Source organism: Molossus molossus, unplaced genomic scaffold (assembly GCF_014108415.1).
Source record: "Molossus molossus isolate mMolMol1 unplaced genomic scaffold, mMolMol1.p scaffold_m16_p_1, whole genome shotgun sequence".
NCBI lineage: Eukaryota > Metazoa > Chordata > Mammalia > Chiroptera > Molossidae > Molossus > Molossus molossus.
The window spans coordinates 182678214-182703090 of NW_023425344.1; the positions used below are offsets into that span (position 1 = coordinate 182678214).

Here is a 24877-nt window from a genome sequence, read left to right on the forward strand (position 1 = left end):
ATACTTGTGGAACAGAATTTCTTGGGAGTGTGTGTATGCGCGCCCGCGGGAGGGTGATGGTAGGAAATATCTAGGTAAAGAGGAGGGAAGGATTTGTGTCGGGAAGGTCTGGAGTGGTGACTGGCTAGGTCTGGGAATGCACTTTGCTGAAAACAACACTGTACAAGTCTTAAAGGAAGTCTGACAGGCGAACCTTCTTCCTCGCTGAAGCTTCTAGAACTAGAGCATAAATGAAGGTGTGGCCCAGCGACAGCCCCGCCTCCTCCTCTCCGGCGGAAATTGAGGGGCATTACCGGAAGTCGTGAGGTGGGGCGGAGCCTGTGAGGCGGCGCGGTGGGATCGATATGGCGACTGAGGGGGATGTGGAGCTAGAGTTGGAGACCGAGACCAGCGGTCCTGAGCGGCCTCCCGAGAAGCCACGGAAGCATGACAGTGGTGCAGCGGACCTGGAGAGAGTCACCGACTATGCGGAAGAGAAAGAGATCCAAAGTTCCAATCTGGAGACGGTGAGGTTGGCGGGGAGCGTGTCGGTGGGGCTGAGACCAGAGGGAGCTCAAAGGCTGTTAACTGGAAGCCCTGCTCCAGGACGGGGTCACGATCCTAATGGCGGGAGGAGGCAACAGGGAAACGAACCATCACCGGGGGTCACGGCTTTCGAAAAGGCTTGCTGGAGATTGGGTTTACAGTCGTCCTTAGGAGCAGAGAACTGAATTAAAACAGGCCTTGGTTTCCTGATAACACTTATCGTTTACACACCCGCCTCGCTTTTAGTGGCTTTTTTTTTTTTTTTTAATCCTCACCTGAGGATATATATATATATATTTTTTAATCTTCACCTGAGGACATTTTGCCATTTTTTGTTCAGATAGAGTGGGAGGGGGAGAGAGTGAGAAACATCAATGTGAAAGGGACACATCGAGTGGCTGCCACCTGCAGGACCCAACCAGGGCGGGGGACAAACTGCAACCGAGGTCCGTGCCCTTAGTGGGAATGGAGCCCGGGTCTCCCTGGGCCGCAGGCCGACGCTGGAACCGCTGAGCCAGACTGGCCAGGGCAACCCTTTTTTTTTTTTTTTTCATTTATCTTCAGATAGAGTGGGGGGGGGGGGGAAGAGAGAGAAACATAGATGTGAGAGAGAGGCATCCACTGGTTGCCACCCACACGACCCCAACCGGGCGGGGACAAGCCACAACAGAGGTACATGTCCTGACCGAGAACCAGGGTCTCTCTGGTCCCTGGGCCGACGCTCTAACCGCCAATCCATAAGGGCCAGGGCTTTAGTGGCTTTTTATATTAGGCCTTGTGGGTAGCAGTAACTAGATTTGCCTCTCCCGTAGGCCATGTCGGTGATTGGAGACAGACGTTCCCGGGAGCAGAAAGCCAAACAAGAGCGGTAAGTCTTATGCACGCAGTCAGCCCTACCAGTCCCTCTTTCCCCCAGGAAAAATAAAAGCCATGATTAAGTCTTTGTACCTTGTATCGTTCTTCAGCTCCATCACCAATTCCCTCAGATCTAAGGTTTATAACTTTACTCTCGTTAGTAGAAAGAAAGGCCTCTTGGCAACATCTGCCTGCTGTAAAGACTCCAGGGGAAAGAGTGGGAGTCATTTTGTATTTTCACTCAACAGTGTTTATTAAGAGTCATGTTTGTAAGGCACAGCTGGGAATGATCCTTCAAGGGAGTTTATGGTGGAGGTAGAGAATGAAGACTAATGTACGTTAATATTTGTAGGGAGAAAGAACTGGCAAAAGTCACCATCAAGAAGGAAGATCTGGAGTTGATAGTGAGTAGTGATGCCTAGCTAATGAATGGGCAGGGGAGGTTACTTTGCCTGATTTGGGTTGTTTCCTGAAACAAGTCTAGTTAGCATGTTTTGGTGGCACATTAATGCCAGAGAGGAGGCTTAGGTAACATCATTGATCCTTTTCCTGCAGATGACAGAGATGGAGATCTCACGAGCAGCGGCAGAGCGAAGTTTGAGGGAACACATGGGCAACGTGGTAGAGGCTCTTATTGCCCTAACCAACTGAATTGAGCTTTCTGAGACATACCCACTGGATTAACTTATTGCAATAAAGACTTGTGTTTTTTTTTTTCCCCCCAGTTTCATCAAATGCAGTGTATATTTTATTTTATTGTCAGAAATTTACATGTTGGAGTATAACTGAATTTAAGTGACAGCCCTCCCCACCCCAGCCCTTACTGAACCTATGTGAAGGATCAACGTAGAAGAGTATTTCATGTTGCTAGGTGGCAAGACAGGCTTATTCATCAGATCAGCACTCTTATTTTTTACTTATTTATTACTATTATTTTTAATTGATTTTAGAGAGGGAGGGGGGGAGAGAGAGAAAGAGAGAGAATTGATTGGTTGCTTCCTTAATGTAGGAACCACGACTTGGGTATGTGCCCTGACTGGGAATTGAACCCACAACCTTTTGGTATTCAACCAACTGAGCCACACTGGCCAGGGCCATCAGATTAGCTCTCTCAAAGAGTCTTCAAGGTATATTTGGAGCAAAATTAGTGTACCCCATGGCATGTGTCCCTAAGGTAGCTTATAAATAGCTGAAAGGTCATTACTTACCTGTAGATGTAAATTAATAATCCAGATCATAAGCCACTTTGAGTTAGAATTTAGGTACTTGAGGTGGGAACATGGTAAAAACAATAGAAGATATCAAAATTTAGGACACATAGAAGTAACCTGAAATTGATCTTCAGATAGAGTGGCAGGGAGAAAGGGAGAGAAACATCGACGTGAGAGGGACACATTGACTGGTTGCCTCCTACATGATCCTGACCCGGTCTGGGGACATACTGTAAGCAAGGTATGTGCCCTTGTCCGGAACTGAACCCACGACTCATTGGTCCACAGGCCAACACTCTACTGTTAAGCCAAACTGGCCAGGGCAATATTTGAATTTTGAACCATAACACTAATACCTTACATGGCATTTTTTATCCTAGAGAGAAGATAAATTTTACTTTAAAAGTTGATCAACTTTGGCTAAGTTACCCTTGCTGAGCTTTTGTTTCCTGAACTGTAAAATGATACCACATAGGTTGTCATAAGAATTTATGAACTGGTGAGTACTGAAAGCATGGCCTAGTACCTGCCCCAGAGTAGACATTCAAATAGCAGCTATAAACACATTCCCAAAAGAATTTCAAGCTCTTTTTCTCATTTTGGCTGTAGGCTAATTTTTTTTTTTATAATATTTTTTCTTTCTTGATTTTAGAGAGGAAGAGAGAGAAACATCAATGGGAGAGAACATCTTTTGGCCACCTCCTGCAAGCCCCCCACTGGGGATTGGGTCCACAACCTGGGCACGTGCCCTGACTTGGAATTGAACCAGTGACCTATTAGTGCATGGGTCGACACTCAACCAGTGAGCCACACTGGCGAAGCTTGTAGGATAATTCTTAAGATTGTATTCCCCTCTGGCACACACACAGTGACTTACATTCATCTTTATGTGTTTATTACCTCATAGGAATTATTTACACTTGTATTTTTATTCTAGGACTTTTAAGGATTTATGAGTGTTTTTCCCAGTGGGGCATGAATGTGAACAAACCTTGATCTTATTTTTTCATGCAACTGAGAAGTAGCCTTCCTGTAGTTAAATGTCATTTCTTGTAACCCCTAGGACTCCTTATGCTCTGCCATGTGCATGGTAGTTACATAATGAGTATTAAGTGGAAAAATCATGAATTTAACTCTAGCATGATGTCATTACACTAACTCAGAGAGCACTATTCTCTGCTTGATATATGAGCTGGGCAAAGAAAAGATACTGGTAGGTGCTTGGTAGTCCCCATTTTATGGGTCAACTTTTGTTCTATATACAGATATGATGAAGATGGCAAGGACAACCACCAATGTATTTGCTTTGGGAATAAATTGGTGCTACTAAGAATACGGCCTGGCCCTGGCCGGTTTGGCTCAGCGGTTAGAGTGTAGGCCTGTGGTCCGGAGAGACCCGGGGTTCGTTCCCGCTAAGGGCACATACCTCGGTTGCGGTTTGTCCCCGGCCCTGGTTGGATCGTGTGGGTGGCAACCACTCGATGTGTCCCTTTCACATCGATGTTTCTCTCTCTCCTCCCTCCCACTCTATCTGAACAAAATATCGAAAAATGTCCTCGAGTGACGATAAAAAAAAAAGAATACGGCCTGTTTATAGAGTCTGAGTTTGTTTCTGATATCAAAGGGGATGATTAAAGTGTGAAACACTGTTTGCCTGACAATTCCCTGTTGACTTTATTTAGTTAATAGGTAAATACTAGTCAGCCTGCACATTATTTTCCAGTATCTAGCTCAAAAAGTCTCTTGGTGTGTGATTCTTTTATTTCTGAACACGTACATAAATGGATCAAAATTACATTCACCTAGAAAAGTTGATTTCAGCCAAAAATGCAAAACAGGTTTCAGTGAGCTTAGATTTCCTGTAAGGTAGAAGTAATGCACTGTCCACTTACATGCCCATGTTTCTGACCCAAACTAAGGGGCTGGAAAAAGAAACTTGGAACAGTCCCAAGTGAATTTGGGAAGCCAGAACAATGATGAAACCTAAAATTTCTTAGAAATAGTTTTAAGTGGGGGTAATCCCACCTGGATGGATAGTGCTTTTCTGTGGGGTTCTCAGCATGAGTCCAAACCTCACAAAGCACCTTCAAAGACTGGGTTGCCCAGTGCTCCAAGTATGGCAGGTCCAATAGGCTGGATATATAGGCCATGTAAATAATGGTAAAAGCAAATCAAAGACCAGATGCTGAGACTTGCCCTTGTGTCCCACAGCTGGAAGAATAAGTAGTTGAACTTTAAGTAGTTTTCCGCTTCTTGGCAGATGGCCGTTCAAATACATCTCGCACACCAGCTGCCTTTTGTTTAAAGAACTTCGTGTTCTGGGCACTCTCTTGACCCCATGCGGAGTCAAAGGAGGTGGTGTCCTGATCCACAAGGTGGGTGTATTTGGTACGACCAGAGCGCCCAAAGTTCTTGACCTGAGGGAAGGATGGATGATGAGTTAGTTATACTACCAAACATATCATATCCCAGCCCTCAATATATCACTTTTCTCTCATGTTAAAGTACCCCATACCTGCATGACTTTGGGAAGAATGGTTTTGTTGAAATGATCCTCCAGGGTAGGTGCACTGAAATCTCTCTTGTATACTTCTTCATCCTCATCCTGTAGAAAAGAGTCTTATCAATCTCGTGGTTTTATTTCCCATATATTCAAATCACAAATTAAACTATGATGAGAGATACAAAGAAAGCAGAGGGTAGTAAACCTTCAAGAGCCTACATCTAGTTGAGGTGACACTCGCACAACCCCAACCAGGGCTGGGTACGAATCGCAACAGAGGTACATGCCTTTGACCGGAATCGAACCCTCAACTCATTGGTCCCCCGGCTGATGCTCTTAACTGTTAAGCCAAACCAGCCAGGACACTCATATGGCTTTTAACAGGCCTTTCAAATCTGATTCTGATTTTTTACTTCCCATTAGCTTCAATATTCTGTTGGGATTTCAAACTCACATCTAAAGTGAAAATCATTTCCCCAAACTTTCTGAATCAGCTTCTTCCTGATTTAACTTTTTCTGTTAATAGGATAAACATTCCTATGAACATTCCTTGGTAAAAAATTACCAAGATTCAAAATTTGAATAATTGTTGTGCAGATTCAATCAGTTTCAATTACAAATTCTCATCACCAGGGTTATTGTAGTTTTTCCTTGCAATGAATCTTACACACTGCCAATTGATTGTTTCTCAAACACAACTCTCGTATATATCTCTACCTTGCTCAAAAACTTTCAAGGTTCTTTATTATATTAAACAACTCCTCTGTGTAGTTGTCAAGGTCAAATGCTATATAGCCTTAATCTACCTCTCCTTGCCACTTTTCTGTACAGATGATACTCTATGCCTCTACGCCTGGTTCCTTCATCTGGAATATCTTCCTACCACCGAATGTCTGAAAGTCCATATGTGAAATGCTACCTCCTTTATATTATCCTTTGCAATCTTTTACCAAATATAACATCTCCCTCTTCAATAAAAGCTCAAAAGGTTCTTTACTTAACTATATAAAATATACATAATAGTTTCAAACCAACATATTAATAAGACTATAATGTTAAGATACAGATTATAAACGTGTGAAGAAATTAAAATAGCACCACCTTGGTTAAGGAGAACTTCACTGAAGAGCTGAGTGCTTTAACCAAACACACTGTTGGAGTCTTCTTTTCCCTTCAGCTAGAGAAATGCCCAGTTTAAAGATGGGACAATTAAACAGTTTTTGTGAGACCTACTTTTCTCCTGATTCAGCCTGAGAGTCCCTCATTTAATCTCAAGCCATTTCAACTTCACCCTCTTTATCTAGATAAGACTCAATATTTGAGGAAGTGCACCAAAGACTTTCATATAAACTTTATGTATCTTAGCCAGCCAGCAATACACTTCTTTAAGAAGGTTTATTGTTGAAGCTGCTGAAATGCTTAAGCAATGATACTTCATGGCCTTTTCTTTTTCTTTTAAAAAGTTTTTATTGATTTTTTAGAGAGAGAGGAGAAACATTGATCAGCTGCCTCCTGCACGCCCCCTAATGGGGATTGAGCCCTCGACCTTGGCATCCTGACCAGGAATCCAACCAGGACCTCTCAGCCCAGGGGATGATGCTCAATCTACTGAGCCACACCGGCTGTGCATACTTAATGACTTTTTTTTTTTCTTTCATTTATCTTCAGATAGAGTGGGAGGGAGAGAGGAAGAGAGAGAGAGAAACACCGATGTGAGAGAGACACATCGACTGGTCGCCACCCACACAACCCCAACTGGGGCCGGGGACAAACTGCAACCCAGGTATGTGCCCTTAGTGGAAACCGAACCCGGGACTCTCTGGTCCGCGGGCCGATGCTCTAACCGCTGAGCCAAACTGGCCAAGGCTACTTCATGACTTTTAAGCAGAATAAGAAGTTAATCTCTACCAACTTCAATTTAGAAAAACTACATAAATAACTACCTGCTGAACAGATGGACACACTGATTTTGGAGAAGAGTAAGGAATCCTACACTGAAATTTTCTAATTTTATTTTTATTTTACTGGTATCTGCAGTAAAAGGCAGGAATTTAGCTGCAGTAGGGATATTTAGGGTCTGATATACAACATTTTATGATAGTATGTTTCTTTTCTGTTGTTAATTCTTACCTGAGGATAACTTTCTATTGATTTTTAGATAGAGTGGAAGGGAGGAAGAAAGAGAGAGAAATATCGAGACACATCAAATGGTTGCCTCCCGCCTGACCCCTAGCTGGGGATCGAGCCTGCAACCCAGGTACATGCCCTTGACTGGGAATTGAACCCACAACACTTGGGTCCATAGGCTGACACCCTAACCACTGAGCCAAACCAGCCAGGGCTAATATACAACATTTAAAAAAGCTAGTCTCAGTTTTTGATACACACTCCTCTAACATTAGGAAATAATTTAACAAACTACATGCTACTAGAATAGTAAATGCAATCAATGCTCCCATTTCCTTTCCAGCTATCTCTGTATTAAGAAATTATCTCTAGTGCTAATCCAACTAATTTGGAATAAATCATTGTCACTTTATACAAGATTAACAGACTGATATTTTGATCTTGGTCTTTATATAAAAATAAGATGATGACATTACAATAATGGTTAGATTATTAACCACTTTTTTTGTTTGTTAGGCTGAATGACATGAATTAAACTTCTGCCATGCCACGCAAATATGAGCTCATGTAAAGCTATTTGCAGAACCTGGTTTTTGCATAACCAAAATTTCTCACTTGGCTAATGATACCTAAGTGTTTATGGTACCTAAATAGTCTAGTATCTATATAGATCACTATCTATTTCAGTTCCTCAATTCTTCTATTACATCATTTCCTCCTTGGAGCTGGGGTCAAAAATAGAGAACAGTAGCTGCAATTTCTAAAATCCTGTTCCCAATACTTTTCTCTATTGGGTTTATATTCTTCAAAGGCAAAAAGCAAATGAGAAAGTTGACCACTGGCAAGTGGAGGTAATATTCCAGAACCAGTTTATTCTTGGGGGGAAAAAAGATTTCAAAGCTTCTGAGTTATTCCTACCGCCCAACTTTCCCTTCCCCCCTTCACTTCTTACCATGAAGAAGGCACCTCGGTGGTAATACTTCTGTAAGAACTTATATTTGCCCTTAACAGCTTTGTTGGTAATAACTTTGCCATTTGCCCGAAGCTCAGCTCTCCTCTCTTCCTCAGTCAGGTTTCGCATGCGCTCAATTTCTGCTTTCTCCTTCTCAAGCCTGTCCACAGAACAAAATTATTATCATTCCAGTTTCAGAAAGACCCAATTATTGGAGTATAACACGGTCCCATCTCCTTGCAAGCATTATTCACCTTTTTATTTTTATGTTAATCCTCACCTGAGGATATTTTTCCATTGATTTTTAGAGAAAGTGGGAGGAAGGGAGAGAGAGACACACACATTGATTGGTTGCCTCCCACATGACCCCAATGGGGCTGGGGATCAAAACTGCTACCCAGGTACATGCCCTTGACTGGAATCGAACTCATGACCCTTTGGTCTTCAGGCTGATGCTCTAACTGCTGAGCCAAACCAGCCAGGCCTTATTCAACTTTTTAAAAAAATTGATTTGAGGGAGAGAGGAAGGGGGAGAGGGAGAGAGAGAAACATCAACTGGTTGCCTCCCATACATGCCTGATTGGGAATCAAACCCAAGACCCTTTGGTGCATGAGACGATGCTTCAACCAACTGAGCCACACCGGTCAGTTTTTTTTTTTAATCCTCACCCGAGGACACTTTTTTTTTTTTTTTTGCATTTATCTTCAGATAGAACAGGAGGGAGAGAGGGAAAGAGAAAGAGAGAGAAACATTGACATGAGAGAGACACATCAACTAGTTGCCACCCACATGACCCCAACTGGAGCCGGGGACACACTGCAACCGAGGTACGTACCCTTAGTGGGAACCGAACCTGGGACCCTCTGGTTTCTGTAGGCTGATGCTCTAACTGCTGAGCCAAACCAGCCAGGGCCTATTCACCATTTTTTTTTTCCCCCTCCCCTGAGAACATTTTTCTTTCCTTTTTTTTGTTGTTCAGATGGGGGGGGGAGAGAGAGGGAGAGAGAAACATCGATGTGAAAGGGACACATCGAGTGGCCACCACCCACACAACCCAACCAAGGCCGGGGGCAAACTGCAACCGAGGTACGTGCCCTTAGTGGGAACCGAACTCGGATCTCTCTGGACCGCAGGCTGATGCTCTAACCGCTGAGCAAAACTGGCCAGGGCTATTCATCTTTTTAAATTCTAGTCATTGCCTGTTAGGAATCAAGATTAGGAACTCAATAAATAAAAAGGTGATGTGGCCTTCATTATGCTTGCAAGATCAGGTATTGCAAAGTTCCAAAAGTTGATTCTAGCCTTTTTTTGAGGTTTATATGTAATGTGATGCTTGATTTTGCAACATTACTAATTCTTCTTCCTCAAAAGCCTCTTAGCTTAGAAAAAATAATCACAATTTTAAAATAACTTTAACAATCATATATGTGGTTATATGTCACAAAACAAGGATTACCATCATTATTAGACTGTAGTGACTTTAACTTTTTGGGGGGAGTGGGGAGAGCCACAGACCCCCTTTCTTCAGAAAAATGCAAATATACACATAATTTTGCAGTTTTAAAGGGTACCTGGACTCCATGAAACCCAAGATAAAAACCTTAGAAACTGCAGGCTGAGGACAGAGTCTTCTGTTGATGGTTTCCCACTGTAATCTGGGATTACTCTTTCATTCCTACTAATCTTCAGGAATGGATAATGGAAGCTCCAAAATGATTCTGCTCTAACATAGCAAATCTGGTAGATTATTTAAATGCCCAAAATTCTTCCCCTCACAGTATGCATTCTCCTTTGCAGAAATGACACATGAGCTCAAAAGATCTTGCCAGCTCCCACCTTTGCCCTCTTGGAATACTGCTGCAAGACTGTTAATGTAAGGAAGCCAGTCTAGCCTATTGAAGAGAGAGAAATGAGGCATCCTAGCTGATAGTCCACAAACTACAAACATATGAGTGAAGTCATTCTGGATTTTCTAGCCCAGTTAGTCCTTCAGCTGGATGCAGCTACATAAGAGCACCCAGGTGAAACCACCAAAAGCACTGTTTGGCCAACCCTCAAAATTGTGAGAACTAATCAATTGTTTTAAGTCACTTAATTTTGGGTAGGGCTGTTATGCAATAATAGATAACTGGTAATAGTGAATAACTTTTGTGTGTCTACTAGGAAACTAAAGGGAGTATCAGCTGGCTGACAAAGTATTTCTTTTCCCTGATTTTATTTTACCAGCCATATTCCAATTACAGAAACTCTCCCAGTTGCAGGAACCCTAAAGAAAGCTAGACTGGAACTCACAGTAGGTGTTGAGCCTCAGAACTATTCTACTAGGAACCTATCTCATTAGCAGTATTAAACTCTAGGACCATTACTCACGCTTCTCGATCTTCTCTGTCCCTTTTGATTCTCTTTAGCTCCCGAACTTTCCATGCCTCATATTCCTCCTCATCATTTTCATCGTCAGTATTCAGTGCATCCAGTGCAGCCAGGGATCGCTTATTCTCCTCCAGCTCTTTCTTGGTCTCCTCTTCTACAATCTGCATAAGGAGAACAATTCAACTGTTGGAATTCCTTATTCTCCTCAGACAAACCCAAGTACACTATTCCCTGCATTCAATCCTCACAGCTACTCCCAGTACCTTTAGTGTGTACTTGCGCCTCTCCTCAGCCATGCGTTTTGCCTCCTGCTCCAGCTCCTTCTGTTTCAATGCTTCAGCCTCACGTTCTTGAACTGTTACTCGGTCCTTCCTATGGTACAGAGGTCCTGTTAATTGCCTGAAGCTCTTACTTAGAGTGAAGCTCTGTTCCCCTAAATCAAGTCCGGTCTAAATCAGACAAAGCCAAACAATTCCTGGCCCTATTATTTGCAAAAACCAAAAATGGGAGTCATACCAGGTCTCTATAGCATCAAAATTCCATTCATCTTTGAGAATTGCCTGAATAGCAAAGAACCTGCTAGACTGTAGTAGTAGGATTTCTAGCCATTAGGAAAGGAATAGGAATTTGCTCTTTAAGCTTCATTTTCTGCTTTAAATAATGTAAGATCTCGGACAGATATGTGGAGAAAGAGATGTGAAAACAAATTCAGGCTTTGTTAACATCAAGATATTCCTCAGCAAATACCATGCAGAGCTAGGGCACTGGGCAGAAGACTTTCACTTAGTGCTTACATTTCAGAAGACCATGACATAGGAAAGAGGCTTCTATCTTTATTTTTTTATTTATTTTTTATCCTCACCTGAGGACATTTTTCGATATTTTGTTCAGATACAGTGGGAGGGAGGGAGAGAGAAACATTGACCTGAAAAGGTCACATCGAGTGGTTGCCATCCGCATGACCCAACCAGGGCTGGGGGCAAACCGCACCGAGGTACGTGCCCTTAGCAGAAACCGAACCCGGGTCTCTCTGGACCGCAGGCCGATGCTCTAACCACTTAACAACAGGCCAGGGCAGAGGCTTCTATCTTTAGACCTGGAAAGTAGAAACTGTGGATTCAGGACTGGTTTGTGAGATGCTTACTTTCGAATGAAGACTGGCTTAAGGCGAGGTTCCATCTCATCTTCACTGTCTGTGTACTCTTCATACTCAGACTCGGATTCTGACTCCTCCCCAGAACGTCCCTCATCTTCCACTTCCATGACTTCCATTTCTTCATTTTTTCTCTCCTGTGCTCGTTGACGCATCATACCACGGCGCCGCTCTATTTCCTATCAAAGTCATATGTCCAAGCCAGTAAGCCAAATGGTCTGTGCTCTTAGATGGCTTTTTATTTTCCCCTCATCAAACTTTGATCTGACTACATGCAACTCTGCACCATTATATTTTCAATCCTACCCCCAATAGAGAACCCTGGGTCAGAGTTCTGCCAAATGTAGCAATCTTGTTTCTCAACAAAAGGAGCATAGGCCCCAACTTTTTCTTAACCCAGAAAGGACTTCCCATTTTACTATACCTCATCATCAATTTCTTCCTCTTCTTCTTCACTGCTATCTTCTCGTTCCATGCGCCAAGCATCTCCTTCTACTTCTGAGTCACTTTCTCCCACCACTTCAGGTTCTACTATTTTCCGATGTCGAGCCAATCTGAAAAAAAAAAAAAAGAAAAAAAATCTCTAAGTGTAACACCAATGCTACAAAAACTAAGGGGCTCAACCACATTTTAATCATAGAGAACCTGGACACTGTTTGCTTTTATTTTTTTAAATAAAATGGACATTTTTCCATTTTTTGTTCAGATAAGAGTGGGAGGAAGAGAGAGGGGGAGAGAGAGAGAAACATCGACGTGAAAGGGACACATCGAGTGGCTGCCACCTGCAGGACCAACCAGGGCTGGGGACAAACTGCAACCAAGGTATGTACCCTTAGCAGGAACCGAACCCGGGTCTCTCTGGACTGCAGGCTGATGCTCTAACCGCTGAGCCAAACTAGCCAGGGCTGTTTGCTTTTATTAATACTGAAGTCCTGAAAGGGGTAAACTGAGGTGCCCATTAAAGAAGCGAATTCCAAGTGTCAGAGCAAATAGTCAAGTTAGACCTAAAACATTAAATGTATATGCTGAGGCATCCTGGGGCACTACAGTAAACTTATATGGGTGCACTGGTATATATTTTATAGCTCAAGGTAGTTCAGTTTCAACGTTATATCAAACTGTTTCCTTTCAATGACATCTTTTATCTTTGTGAAATTGAGTTTTTGGTCACTGCTGTGACAAAAAGCAAGTACCACATAAAAATCAATATGGAAAAGGAAATGAGTGACAGCGCCAAGCTGATTCCGAGGTTTGAGAGGTTGCCAGTGTCCAAGGGGCACACAAATCCCAATAGTAAGTAACTGTGGTTTTGTAAAATGAAGTAAAAATGTGTTTTTTTTCTTTTGTGTTTTACGTTTTTCAAATAGCTAAGTTGTTAGAATATAAATATATATTAAATTTTTGGATCTAACTACTTAACAAAATAAGTAGAACTATTTGGGCACAGGGGTTCTGTGAAAAAATTACTGAGACAATTTGAGCTGTGAAAGTTCAGGATCTCTGGCCTACTCTGTAAGCCAGTGTCTCAATCAATACACAACATACCAAATCCCTATTAGGAGGCTCCCTTTCCTACATGAGACCATTCATCAGGACTTTTTTCCTATTTCAATGTCATTTCTTATTAGCCTTTAGAATAAGTGGATAAAAATCAATGTCTCAACTTTTATAAAACATCTTTGTGTTACAAAGACTACTAAACAAACCAACCAATGGTCTGTTTTCTATTCTTTTTTTTTTTTTTTTTAAGTATTTTATTTATTTATTTATTATTTTTTATCCTCACCTGAGGACACTTTTCCATTTTTTGTTCAGATAGGGTGGGAGGGAGAGAGAGAAACATCGACGTGAAAGGGACACATCAAGTGGTTGCCACCTGCACGACCCAACCAGGGCTGGGAACAAACTGCAACCAAAGTATGTGCCCTTAGCGGGAACTGAACCCGGTCTCTCTGGACCGAAGGCCAATGCTCTAACTGCTGAGTCAAACTGGCCAAGGCTGTTTTCTGTTCTCTTAATGAGTTAATTTGGGCCTTTGGACCAGAGGCAGCTTGCTGTTTACTGGCTCCCACTTAATGGCTGTATAACTTTGGTCATATTAGTTTCCTAACCCCTTTGTGCCTCAGTTTCCTCATTTGTAAAATGGGAATAATAGTACCTATCTCATAAGGTAATTGTATGGATTATAAGAATTAGTAAATGTAATGTATTTGGAACAGTGCCTGGCACATAGTACTATTCAAGTACGAGCTATTATTGTTGTTCTAATGAACTTGTAGGGGTTCAAGTCCAGTGAAACATAAACCTAGTCATTACCTTTCTTCTACATCTTCACTAATACGGTTCTGCAAACGTCGTAGTCGAGGGTCGCTAGATGAATCCTCCTCCTGTTCCTCAGGCTCTGCTTCTTGTTCTTTGGCTTTCTTAATGAACTGAAATTCTTCATCCTCCTCATCTGAGGACTCCATAGGGGCATAGTCTGGCCTCTTTCCTGACACATAACGTTTTACCTTCACTTTCTCCATCGAAATTTCACCTGGGCAAGAAAGATAATTTATTATGTTTCAGTAGCCTCTTTCCCAATGTTCTTTTTTTTTTTAATAAAAAAAATATATTTTTTCTTTATTGATTTTAGAGAGAGAGGACAGGAGAGGGAGAGATAGAAACATCGATGGGAGAGAACACTGATTGGCCTCCTCCTGCATGACCCCCCAAATGGGGATTGGGCCCACAACCTAGGCATGTGCCCTGACTGGGAATCGAACTGGTGACCTCTGGGTGCATGGGTTGACACTCAACAAGTAAGCCACACAAGCTGGGCTCTTTCCCAATGTCCTAAAACACCATTGGCCTTTGCAGGCAGAGCCCTATATTCCTTATAAATAAGAGTTCAGGAAAGAGAAGAGAGCCACTACCCAACCATCTATTCATCTAATGGTGTTTTCCTACAAAAGCCAAGTCATGGGAAGCATTCTTGTGAATACCAACACTAATGATAAAGAGGACTAACTTGGGAACAATAAAATAGAGGAAGGTTGGCAGTGTAACAATAGACAAAAGTTCCCCCAAACCAGCAGACTATGACCATCACAAATTGAATCTATTCCACCTCAACTATACCCTTAAATAAATTATTTGTAAGAGTGCCTAGCACAAAGGGTGACTTAAGTGGGAATATAAAATTAAAAGGCTGCTGTCATTTTAGCTCCGCTGAAATTTTCCATGGCAGCCTTCATGATATATCCCACATATTTCAATCTTCTAATTTTATCTATGTCTACATTCTCTTAGTTTATGAGCTATCAAGCCTATAAGAGTAGATAATCTCGTCCTTTTAAAAAAAAACTTTTTTTCTTTATTGATTTTAGAGAGAGAGAGGGGGGGGGAAACATCGATGAGAGAGAACATTGACTGGTCGCCTCCTGCATGCCCCCACTGGGGATTTGGCCCACAACCTGGGCATGTGCCCTGACCAAGAATTGAACTGGCAACCTCTTGGTGCATGGGTCAATGTTCAACCACTGAGTCACACCAGCTGGGCGATAATCTCGTTCTTTTTAAAAATAGGTTTTGATTTATTTTTAGAGAGAGAAGAAAGGAGAGAGAAACATCGATGAGATAGAAACATCAATCGGCTAATTCCTGCATGCCCCCTATTGGGGATCGAGCCCGCAACCACAGCATGGATCTTGACCAGGAATTGATGCTCAAGCCAATGAGCTACATCAGCTGGGTGATAATCTCTTTTTCACAAATACCAACAATTACAGTGACTAGAGAGTGAAAACTAACCAACACATTTTATAAGACGAATATAACCTTGACAGCCAAACTGTACAGTTTGAAGAGAAACTTTAGGTGAATTCATTTATGAACACAAATACAAACATATTAAATAATATAATAGCAAATGTATTCCAGCAATGTAAAACTAACAGAAAAACTCTAAGCCATAATGACCTAATAAGATTCAGCCTAGGACTACAAGGATGACTTAACCTTAGAAAATTAATGGGGGTGGGGGGGTGGACACAACGGAGAAGAAAATTAATGGGGGAAAAGTAATATACAATTTATTTTTTTATCCTCACCCGAGGACATTTTTTAATCTTCAGATAGAGCGGGAAGGAGAGAGGGGGGAGAGGGAGAGAAACAGTGATGTGAGAGAGACACATCGACTGTTTGCCACATGCATAATCCCAACTGGGGAAGGGGACGAACAGCAACCGAGGTATGTGCCCTTAGCAGGAACTGAACCCAGGACTCTCTGGTCCGCGGGCCGATGCTCTAACTGCTGAACCAAACTGGCCAGGGCAGTAATATACAATTTAAAGTTTATATATTTAGCCCGGCCAGTGTGGCTCAGTGGTTAAGCATAGACCCATGCACCAAGAGGTTGCCAGTTTGATTTCTGATCAGGGCACATGCCCAGTTGTGGGCCAAATCCCAAGTGAGGGGCTTACAAGAGGCAGCCAATTGATGTTTTCTCTCATCAATGTTTTGATCTCTGTCTCCCTCTCCCTTCCTTTCTCTAAAATCATTAAAGAAAAAATAAGTTTATATATTTAAAGTCACATAATCTTAACAATAGATACAGCAAACATTATACTTAATAATAAAATAACAAAACATTGAAGCATTCTTTTAAAACACAGTGGGCATCCCTGCCCAGCAGGTGTGGCTCAGTGGCTGATTGTTGACCCATGCACCAAGAGGTCTCTGGTTCAATTTCCGGTCAGGGCAAATGCCCAGTGGGGAGCATGCAGAAGGTGGCCAATCAATGTTCTCAATGTTCTCTTTCATAGCTGTTTCTATCTCTCTCCCCCCCTCTCCCTTCCTCTCTCTCCAAAATCAATAAAGAAAAAAAAAAAAAAAAAGCCTGTCTGGTGTGGCTCAGTGGTTGAGCGCTGACCCATGCACCAAGAGATCGCCAGTTTGATTCCCAGTCAGGGCATATACCCATGTTGTGGGCCAAATCCCCAGTGGGGGGCATGCAGGAGGTGGCCAATCGATGTTCTCTTTCATCGATGTTTTCATCTTTCTCTCCCCCTCTCTCTAAAATCAATAAGGGAAAACAAAAAAACAAAAATGTAGGTATTCTTATGTTGTCCATATCATTCCTTCTAGTCAATATTTTATCATCGCCTTAATTAGGACAACAAGAAATGAAAAAGAGATAAAAGGTAAGGATTAAAAGGGAAGAACTGCCATAAGTTGCAGCCTATATGATCATTTATGTAGAAAATCAAGAAAATCAACAAACTAAAAAAATTCAGGGAGAATGCTTGATAAAAAGAAACATACTTGTACAATAGCTATATTTACTAGAAAATGCAGTTTACAAAAACATTTATGCCCTGGCTGGGTGACTCAGTTGGTTGAAGCATCATCCTGTACACCAAAAGGTTGTGGGTTCGATTCTTAGTATATGCCCTGACCTAGGTTGTAGTTTGATCCCTGGTCTGTGCATGTATGGGAGGCAATGGATTGATGTTTCTGTCTCGCATCAATGTCCCACCCTCCCCTCCTTTTCCCCTTCCTTTCTTCCTAAAATCAATTTGAAAAAACATATCCTTGGCCCGGCTGGTGTGGCTCAGTGGTTGAGTGTTGACCCATGCACCAAGAGGTCACCGGTATGATTCCTGGTCGGGTACATGCCTAGGTTGTGGGCCTGATCCTCAATGGGGGGCATGCAGGAGATAGCCAATAGATGTTCTCTCTCATTAATGTTTCTATCTTTCCCTCTCCCTTCCTCTCTCTCTACAGTCAATAAAGAAAAAAAAATTAAAATTTTTTGAAATACCATTTATGCCCTGTCCAGGTCACTTAGTTGGTTAGAGCATCCTCCCGATATACCAAGGTTGTGGGTTTTATCCCTCGTCAGGGCACGTATAAGAATCAATCAATAAATGCACAAATAAGTGGAACAACAAATTGATGTTTCTCTCTTTCTCTTTCAAATAAATATATTAAAAAATTAAAAAAAAATAAATAAAAAAATTAACTAGCCCTGGCCAATTTGGCTCAGCAGTTAGAGTGTTGGCCCACAGACCAGAGAGTCCCAGGTTAGGTTCCCGCTAAGGGCACATACCTTGGTTGTGGTTTGTCCCTGGCCCCTGTTGGGGTTGTGCAGGTGGCAAGCAGTCGATGTGTCTCTCTCACATTGATGTTTCTCTCTCTCTCTTCCTCCTTCTCTCCCTCCCACTCTATGTGAAGATAAATACAAAAATCTCCTTGAGTGAGGATAAAAAAATTAAATAAAAAACAAAAATAAAAAATACCACTTATAATACTAATATATAAAATTTTAATGCAATTCCATTAAAAGTTGTACCCAGGCAGATTCTAAAACCATGCGGAAGAATGGGAGCCAAGACAATTCTGAAGAACAAGGTGAGGCCAAAGATCTTAACAGATGCCTCACCAAGGAAGATACACAGATGGCAAATAAGCATATAAAATATGCTCCACATCACATGTCATCATACAAATTAAAACAATTGGATACCACTACATACCTATTAGGATGGCCAAAATCCAGAGCTCCAACAACATTAAACACTGACAAGGATGTGAAACAATAGGAACTCTCACTCATTGCTGGTGGGAATGCAAAATGCTACTTTGGAAAACAGTTTGGTAGTTTCTTATAAATCTAAACATATGCTTACCATACAATCCAGCAATTGCATTCCTTGGTATTTATCCAAATGAGTTGAAAATTATGTCCACACACACACAAAATACACACTAACATTTACTGCAGCTTTGTTCATAATGGTTAAAACTTGGAAGCAACCAAGATGTCCTTCCCTATGTGAATGGATCTACTATGGTACATCCAAACAATATCATTCAGCACTAAAAATAAAAAAAGCTATCAAGCCATGAAAAGACATGGAGGAAACTTAAATGCATATTACTAAGTGAAAAAGGCAATCTGAAAAGGTTATATACTGTATGATTCCAAATACATAACATTCTGGAAAAGGCAAAATTATGAAGACAGTAAAAAGATCAGTGGTTGCCATGGGCTGGGTGTGTGGGAGGGATGAACAGACAGAGCACAGAGTTTTAGGGCAGTAAAAAGACTGTGTACGACACCTTAGGGATGGCTATGTCATTATACATTTGTCCAAACCCAATGAATGCACAACACTAAGAGCGAATCTTTTTTTTTAAATCTTCATCCGAGGACATTTTTGCATTTATCTTCAGATAAAGCAGGAGTGAGAGAGGGAGGAAGAGAGAGAGAAACATAGAGGTGAGAGACACACATCAACTGGTTGCCACACACACGACCCCAGCAGGTGCTGGGGACAAACTGCAACCAAGGTACATGCCCTTAGTGGGAACTGAACCCGGGACTCTCTGGTCCACAGGCCAACGCTATAACCTTTGAGCCAAAGTGGACAGGGCCCAAGAGTGAATCTTGATGTAAACTATGGACTTTGGGTGATTATGATGTATCAGTGTAGGTTCATCAATTGTAACAAATGTATTATTACTCTAGTGGGAGAAGCTATGCATGTGTAGGGGTAATGGGTATATGGAAACCCTCTGAACCTTCCCCCCAATTTTGCGGTGAACCTAAAATTGTTCTAAACTAAAGTCTTAATTAAAAATAGAACAATAAAGTAAAGTGGGGGTGGGGAGGGTTTATATACAGATTGCAAGGTTCATTTACTTTATAGTACAGTCAACCCTTGGTTCTTGACCAAGTTGTTCATAGAAAAAAATGTTTCTATAAACCTAGGTTCTCCACCTGACAACCCTTTCATGCTGATACATCAGCATGACAAAAATCGTTTCTCAGGCCACAAATAAAGGAGAGAATGCAGCTCTGGCCAGTCTGGCTCAGCGGTTAGAGAGGCGGCCTGCTGTTTAGAGAGACCCGGGTTCAGTTCCTGCTGGGGGCACGTACCTCGGTTGCAGTTTGTCCCCAGCCCTGGTTGGGTTGTGCGGGTGGCAAACACTTGATGTGTCCCTTTCACATTGATGTTTCTCCCCCCCCCCCCACTCTATTTGAACAAGAAATGTCCTTGGGCAAGGATAGAAAAAAAAATTTAAAAAAAGAGAGAGAGAGAGAGAGAGAGAATGTATCAATATGAGTTAGTTTACACCTAAACCTCACCTGTTAACATCTCAGGAAATTGTGCTGTGGCTATTTTTGTTTGTTTGTTTGTTTTGCTTTTGTTACTGGCAAATGAACAATTAGCACAATTTTAAAACATAGAGAGGCCATCAAGAGTGCTAATGTTGCTAAGGGTGTGAAAGAAACAATGACTGCCCTGGCAGGTTTGGCTCAGAGGTTGGAGTTTCAGCCCAGGGACCAATGAGTGGCGGGTTCGATTACAGCCAAGGGCACATACCTCAGTTGTGATTCGTCCCTGGCCCAGGTTGGGGTCGTGTGGGAGGCAGCCACTCGATGTGTCCCTTTTATGTCGATGTTTCTCTCTCTCATTCTCATTCTCTCTCTCCCACTCTATCTGAACAAAAATGGAAAATAAAGTCCTTGGGTGAGTATTAAAAAAAAAAAAAGAAACAATGACCACAGGCAAGCGAAGAGGCAGAAAAACTGTTGTTGATTTGTATAAATGAAAAGCAGTTAGCCAGTGACAGCATTTTGGAGGCAATGATATGTGAAAAAGCTGCACACTGACATCCTGAAAGACACCCCCAGAACGAGTGCTGAAAGTGATTAGTTTAAGGCTAGTAGGGGGTGGTTCGATAAATTTAAGAAAAGAAGTGTTTGTTCATAGAATAAATAGTACATTAGAAATGTACTATATATAAGAAAGGTTGAAAGCGGGAATCATTTGAGGATCTGGAATGAATTAATTCAATTTACAGTATTTCTAATGGGAAAAAAATGATTCAGTTTTGGAACCAATTGCTTCTGGAACAGCCTTCTGGAACAAATTAAGTTCAAGAACCAAGGTTCCACTGTAACTAAAACAATATGTCATTGACTCAGGAGGTACACGGAGACCAATGACAGAGTAGAGAGCAGAGAACTTGTAATCAGAAGTAACATTAAAAAGCAGTGTAGCCCTGGCTGGTGTGGCTCAGTTGGTTGGAGTGTCATCCCATGCAGAGTCACGAGTTTAATTCCCGGTCATGGCACATACCTGGGTTGCACGTTCAATCCCCAGTCCCTGGTCAGGGTGCATATGAGAGGCAGCGATTGATATTTCTCTCTCACGCTGATGTTTCTCTCTCTCTCTTTCCCTCTCCCTTCCTCTCTCTCTGAAAACAAACAAACAAACAAAAAACAATGAAAACATATCCTTGGGTGAGGATTGGAGAAAAAAAAGCTGCAGGTGGGCTAGTCAAATAATAAAGTAGTAGGGACAACTGGCTAACCATGAGGTAAATAGTAAAATGGGATCTCTGACACCAAATATTCCAGATGGACTGAAAATCCAAGTGTGAAAACCTATCTTAAACATATACATCCCGCCCTGGACAGTTTGGCTCAGCGGTTAAAAGCGTCGGCCTGCGGTCCGGAGAGACCCGGGTTCGGTTCCCGCTAAGGGCACATACTTCGGTTGCAGTTTGTCCCCAGCCCTGGTTGGTCGTGCGGGTGGCAGCCACTCGATGTGTCCCTTCACGTCGATGTTTCTCTCTCTCCCTTCCTCTCTCTCCCTCCCACTCTATCTGTACAAAAAATGGAAAAATATCCTCGGGTGAGGATAAAAAAAAAACAAAAAACAAAAAACAAAAACATATACATCCCTATTGGACTGTAAGCTCCTTAACTTAGAGTCTGTATCGCACAATTGTGTATTCAATCCTATTTAGTATATACAACCACTACGATGATAGAAAATCTTTGTAATTTGAATATCTATCTCAGGGTAGGAAAGAATTCCTTAATATACTAAACAGCATAAACCATCAAAGAAAAAACTGATAAATCTGATAACACTAAAACTAAAAACACTTGTATAACAGACGACTACATGATTAAAGTTAAGACAAGACAGAAACAAAATAAAACATGGGGAAATAGTACAGATTTGGAAAGTATAAAAACAAACCAAATAGAAAATGGGTAAATGACAGAAATAGGTAATTCATAAAAGAGAAAACCTAGAGAGTTGAAAAATGTATGAGCAAGATGTCTAGTCTCACCAGTAATCAGGGAAATGCAAATTAAAACGAGGTATTTCATACCCATTAGATTGAGCAAAAATTTAAAACCGATAAAACCAAGCGTGTAGATGAATATATGGGGAAATAAAAACTCTTACAACCCACTGTAGAGAACAACTGGCAATAGGTAGTTAAGTTCATGATAAACTTCCAGGAGTCTACCCTAGTGAAATTCTTAACACAGGTTCACTAAAGAGATGAGTTTAAGAATGACAACTGCAGCACTGTTTGTAAAAAAGGGGAAAAACAACAACAACACAACTGTCTCTCAGTAAGAAACAAACTGTGGTTTAATTATACAATGGAGTTCATAAACGGTTAAAAATGAATGAATTAGATTTATATATATCCAAAGGATACTTCTTAAAAGCTTTGTTTATTTAAATAAATAAATAAATAAATAAAAGGCAAGATATTCGACACAGATAGGTACAGCATATTTAAGAAACATAAAATAATTGATATTATATTCCAAAATCCTTACTGAAAAAACCCTGACTCCCAGATAACATGTTCTGTCATCTGCACTCACTGGAATCCTACTCATCCTTTAAGAAGCTTTCTTTGATTACACCAATCTGAAGAAATCTTTCCATCTCTGCTCTCATGGCACTTGGTATCACCTATGTGACAGGTATTACAGGTGTGAAAGACCTCTTTTTTTTTTTAATGTCCCAAATCTACTAGAATATGAGTTTCTTAAGGTTAGGGGCATTATCTTACACTATCTTTGTATTCACTTTTAATTTTTAAAATATATTTATTTAAAAAATTTTAAGTTTATTGATTTTAGATAGAGGAAGGCGGGGGGAGAGAGAAGAGAAACATCAATTTGTTGTTCCAGTTATTTATGCATTCATTGGTTGACTTTTGTATGTGCCCTGAAAGGGATCGAAACTGCAACTCTGGCATATGGGGACAGCGCTCTAACTGACTGAATTACCCGGTCAGGGCTACGACTTTGTATTCAACTTAATAAATAGCGTTGATTTAAAATTTAAAAAAGCTTAATAGGACATGGTTCTGCCTCAAGGAGATTATGAGTTTATAATGCAGTAGAGGGAAATAGACATGTAAATAATTATAATTGTAAGAGTTATAAAAGCAGCATAGTGTCATGGATAATAAAAGAGGGATTGTATCCCACACAATGCCCGGCAAACAGCAGGCATTCAATCTGTATTAGTCTAACGAACTGGTGGAGGCCAAGGAAAGAGGGGTGCTTGCAGTAATTGAGGGCAGTCAGCATAGAGGAACAACGACATGGAAGTATTTTTTCCCCTAGGCAAGGCGACAGGATGCGAGTTTGACGAGGGGAAAGTCGAAGAAATGGTGTTGGGGAGGTCGTTAAGGGTCTGCAGGGTTGGGGTGGTCGGCCCGGAGTTAGGTTTGGAGTAAGGTGAGGAAGGAAGAGGATGATCCGATTGGAAAACAGCTCAGCACAGTACCTTTCTCATTGCGAACCGGTACGGCACCAGCCGTGGACTGAATGGGCGGTTGTTTCATGAGTGCGCTTGGGACCGACATGTTCACGGCAGCTGTGGTACTCCCGAAACTTCACTGATTCCAGACAGCAACACCTACAATTGTCAAAGAACAGAAAAATTCTCCACCCAGAGGCCCTGGATGCTGCAACGCGACTGACGGAAACACCACTTACGGCCGAGCTAGAAAAACCGGAAGTATGCGACCAGAGGATTGTGGGATTGTGGAGGATGTCCGGACGCCAACCACTACTGCGCATGTACTTAGTCAGCCCTCTAGTCCTCAGTCTCGCAGTATTTGGACTTCACTTCTGGCGGGAAATTGCTTCATTTAATCTTTGCTGTTAAGATCCTTGTGACGAGGGAGGTCAGAATTAAAGATTTTGTTTGTTAGATTGGTTAGAAGCCAAAGAAAATGGGATAGTGACGAGTAAGAAACTTTGGAGATAGTGAAGGGCAGTTTGTCCAGACTGTTGAGAGCTCAGAGTTTCGTTGGGATAGAAAGCCTGCTATAGCACCTGATTAGCTAGCTCAGTTGATTAAGCTGAATGGGTTGTGGGGTGTATTGTGGGGATGTCAGGGCAGGTGCTGGTGATTTAGGTCAGACACACAGAATCCAGCAAGGGCTTGCCTTGGACAATGCCTGAAATCTGAACACTCTACTTTTAGGTTTTCCAGTTCAAGTTTTCAGAGACCACAAATTAAAACATTCTTGCCTGGGCCCTGGCTGGTTTGTCTCAGTAGTTAGAGCCTTGGCTGGTGGATCAGAGAGTGCGGGGTTTGGTTCCAGCTAAGAACATGTGCCTCTGTTGGGGTTCATCCCCGCCCCAGTAGGGGTCATCGGGGTGGCAACCAATTGATGTGTCTCACCTTGATGTTTCTCTCTCTCTTCCTCCCTCTCTCCTTCCCGCTCTATCTGAAGATAAATGCAAAAATGTCATCAGGTGAGGATAAAAAAAAATTCCTGGCTGGAAAGTTTTTATATATAAGTCCATAAATTTTAAGTATTTGCTGTGTTTACCATGCTTAGCTCTCTGTAAGTAGTATGGGATAATGTTAAACTCTTCATGTCCTCAAGAAGCTTGAATTTTAAAATAAAAAATATAAACAAGAAATATAAATATGAAAAAATAAAAGAAGCTTGAATTTTATTCAGAAAGTCTTCAAGGGCACATAGAATCATAACAAGCTATTGCAATCCACTGGCTGGGGTGTTTTAAAAACACTGGCTAATTGGAAGTCAGAACACATTTCACCGTAAAATGGATTTTATGGCTCCTGTGGTGGGAGAGAAGGGACAGCATGAACAAGCTCTTGAAGTCCAGAAACAACATGGTATAATATAACAGACATTATGAAAAGTTTGATTTTACCAGTAATTTTTGAGTCAAGGAGTGGTGAAAGTTTGGCAGGCATTAGAGCCTGGAGGGCTTTGCAGGTGCTGTTAACAGGATTAGTTCTAAAATGATCTCACCTGTGTTTCATAATTGGGCCTCGGCTGGGAGAAGAAATTATATTGGACAAGTCTAGGACAAGGA

At 41.6% G+C, this 24877-nt stretch overlaps 2 protein-coding genes across 3 annotated transcripts; one reads left to right on the forward strand and one right to left on the reverse strand.

Moving 5' to 3' along the window:
- Window positions 1–122: 122 nt before the first annotated feature.
- HYPK (huntingtin interacting protein K) lies at window positions 123–2108 on the forward strand. 2 transcript variants are annotated; one of them, XM_036263630.1, is made up of 4 exons: window positions 123–506; window positions 1338–1393; window positions 1733–1784; window positions 1936–2108. In XM_036263630.1, the coding sequence occupies exons 1-4, from the start codon at window positions 345–347 to the stop codon at window positions 2029–2031; spliced, it is 366 nt and encodes a 121-aa protein (XP_036119523.1). In that variant the 5' UTR covers window positions 123–344; the 3' UTR covers window positions 2032–2108. The 2 variants fall into 2 exon arrangements, with proteins under 2 accessions (XP_036119523.1, XP_036119524.1); XM_036263631.1 differs by lacking the exons at window positions 1338–1393; window positions 1936–2108 and having other exon boundaries at window positions 307–506; window positions 1733–1792.
- A 2182-nt stretch (window positions 2109–4290) lies between these two features.
- On the reverse strand, window positions 4291–23537 carry MFAP1 (microfibril associated protein 1). The gene is made up of 9 exons (XM_036242676.1): window positions 23304–23537; window positions 14014–14233; window positions 12122–12251; window positions 11689–11876; window positions 10808–10916; window positions 10545–10705; window positions 8174–8333; window positions 5107–5196; window positions 4291–5008 (listed from the first exon to the last, which is right to left on the reverse strand). Exons 1-9 carry the CDS (start codon window positions 23380–23382, stop codon window positions 4826–4828), a joined length of 1320 nt encoding a protein of 439 aa, XP_036098569.1. The 5' UTR covers window positions 23383–23537; the 3' UTR covers window positions 4291–4825.
- Between the last annotated feature and the right edge of the window lie 1340 nt (window positions 23538–24877).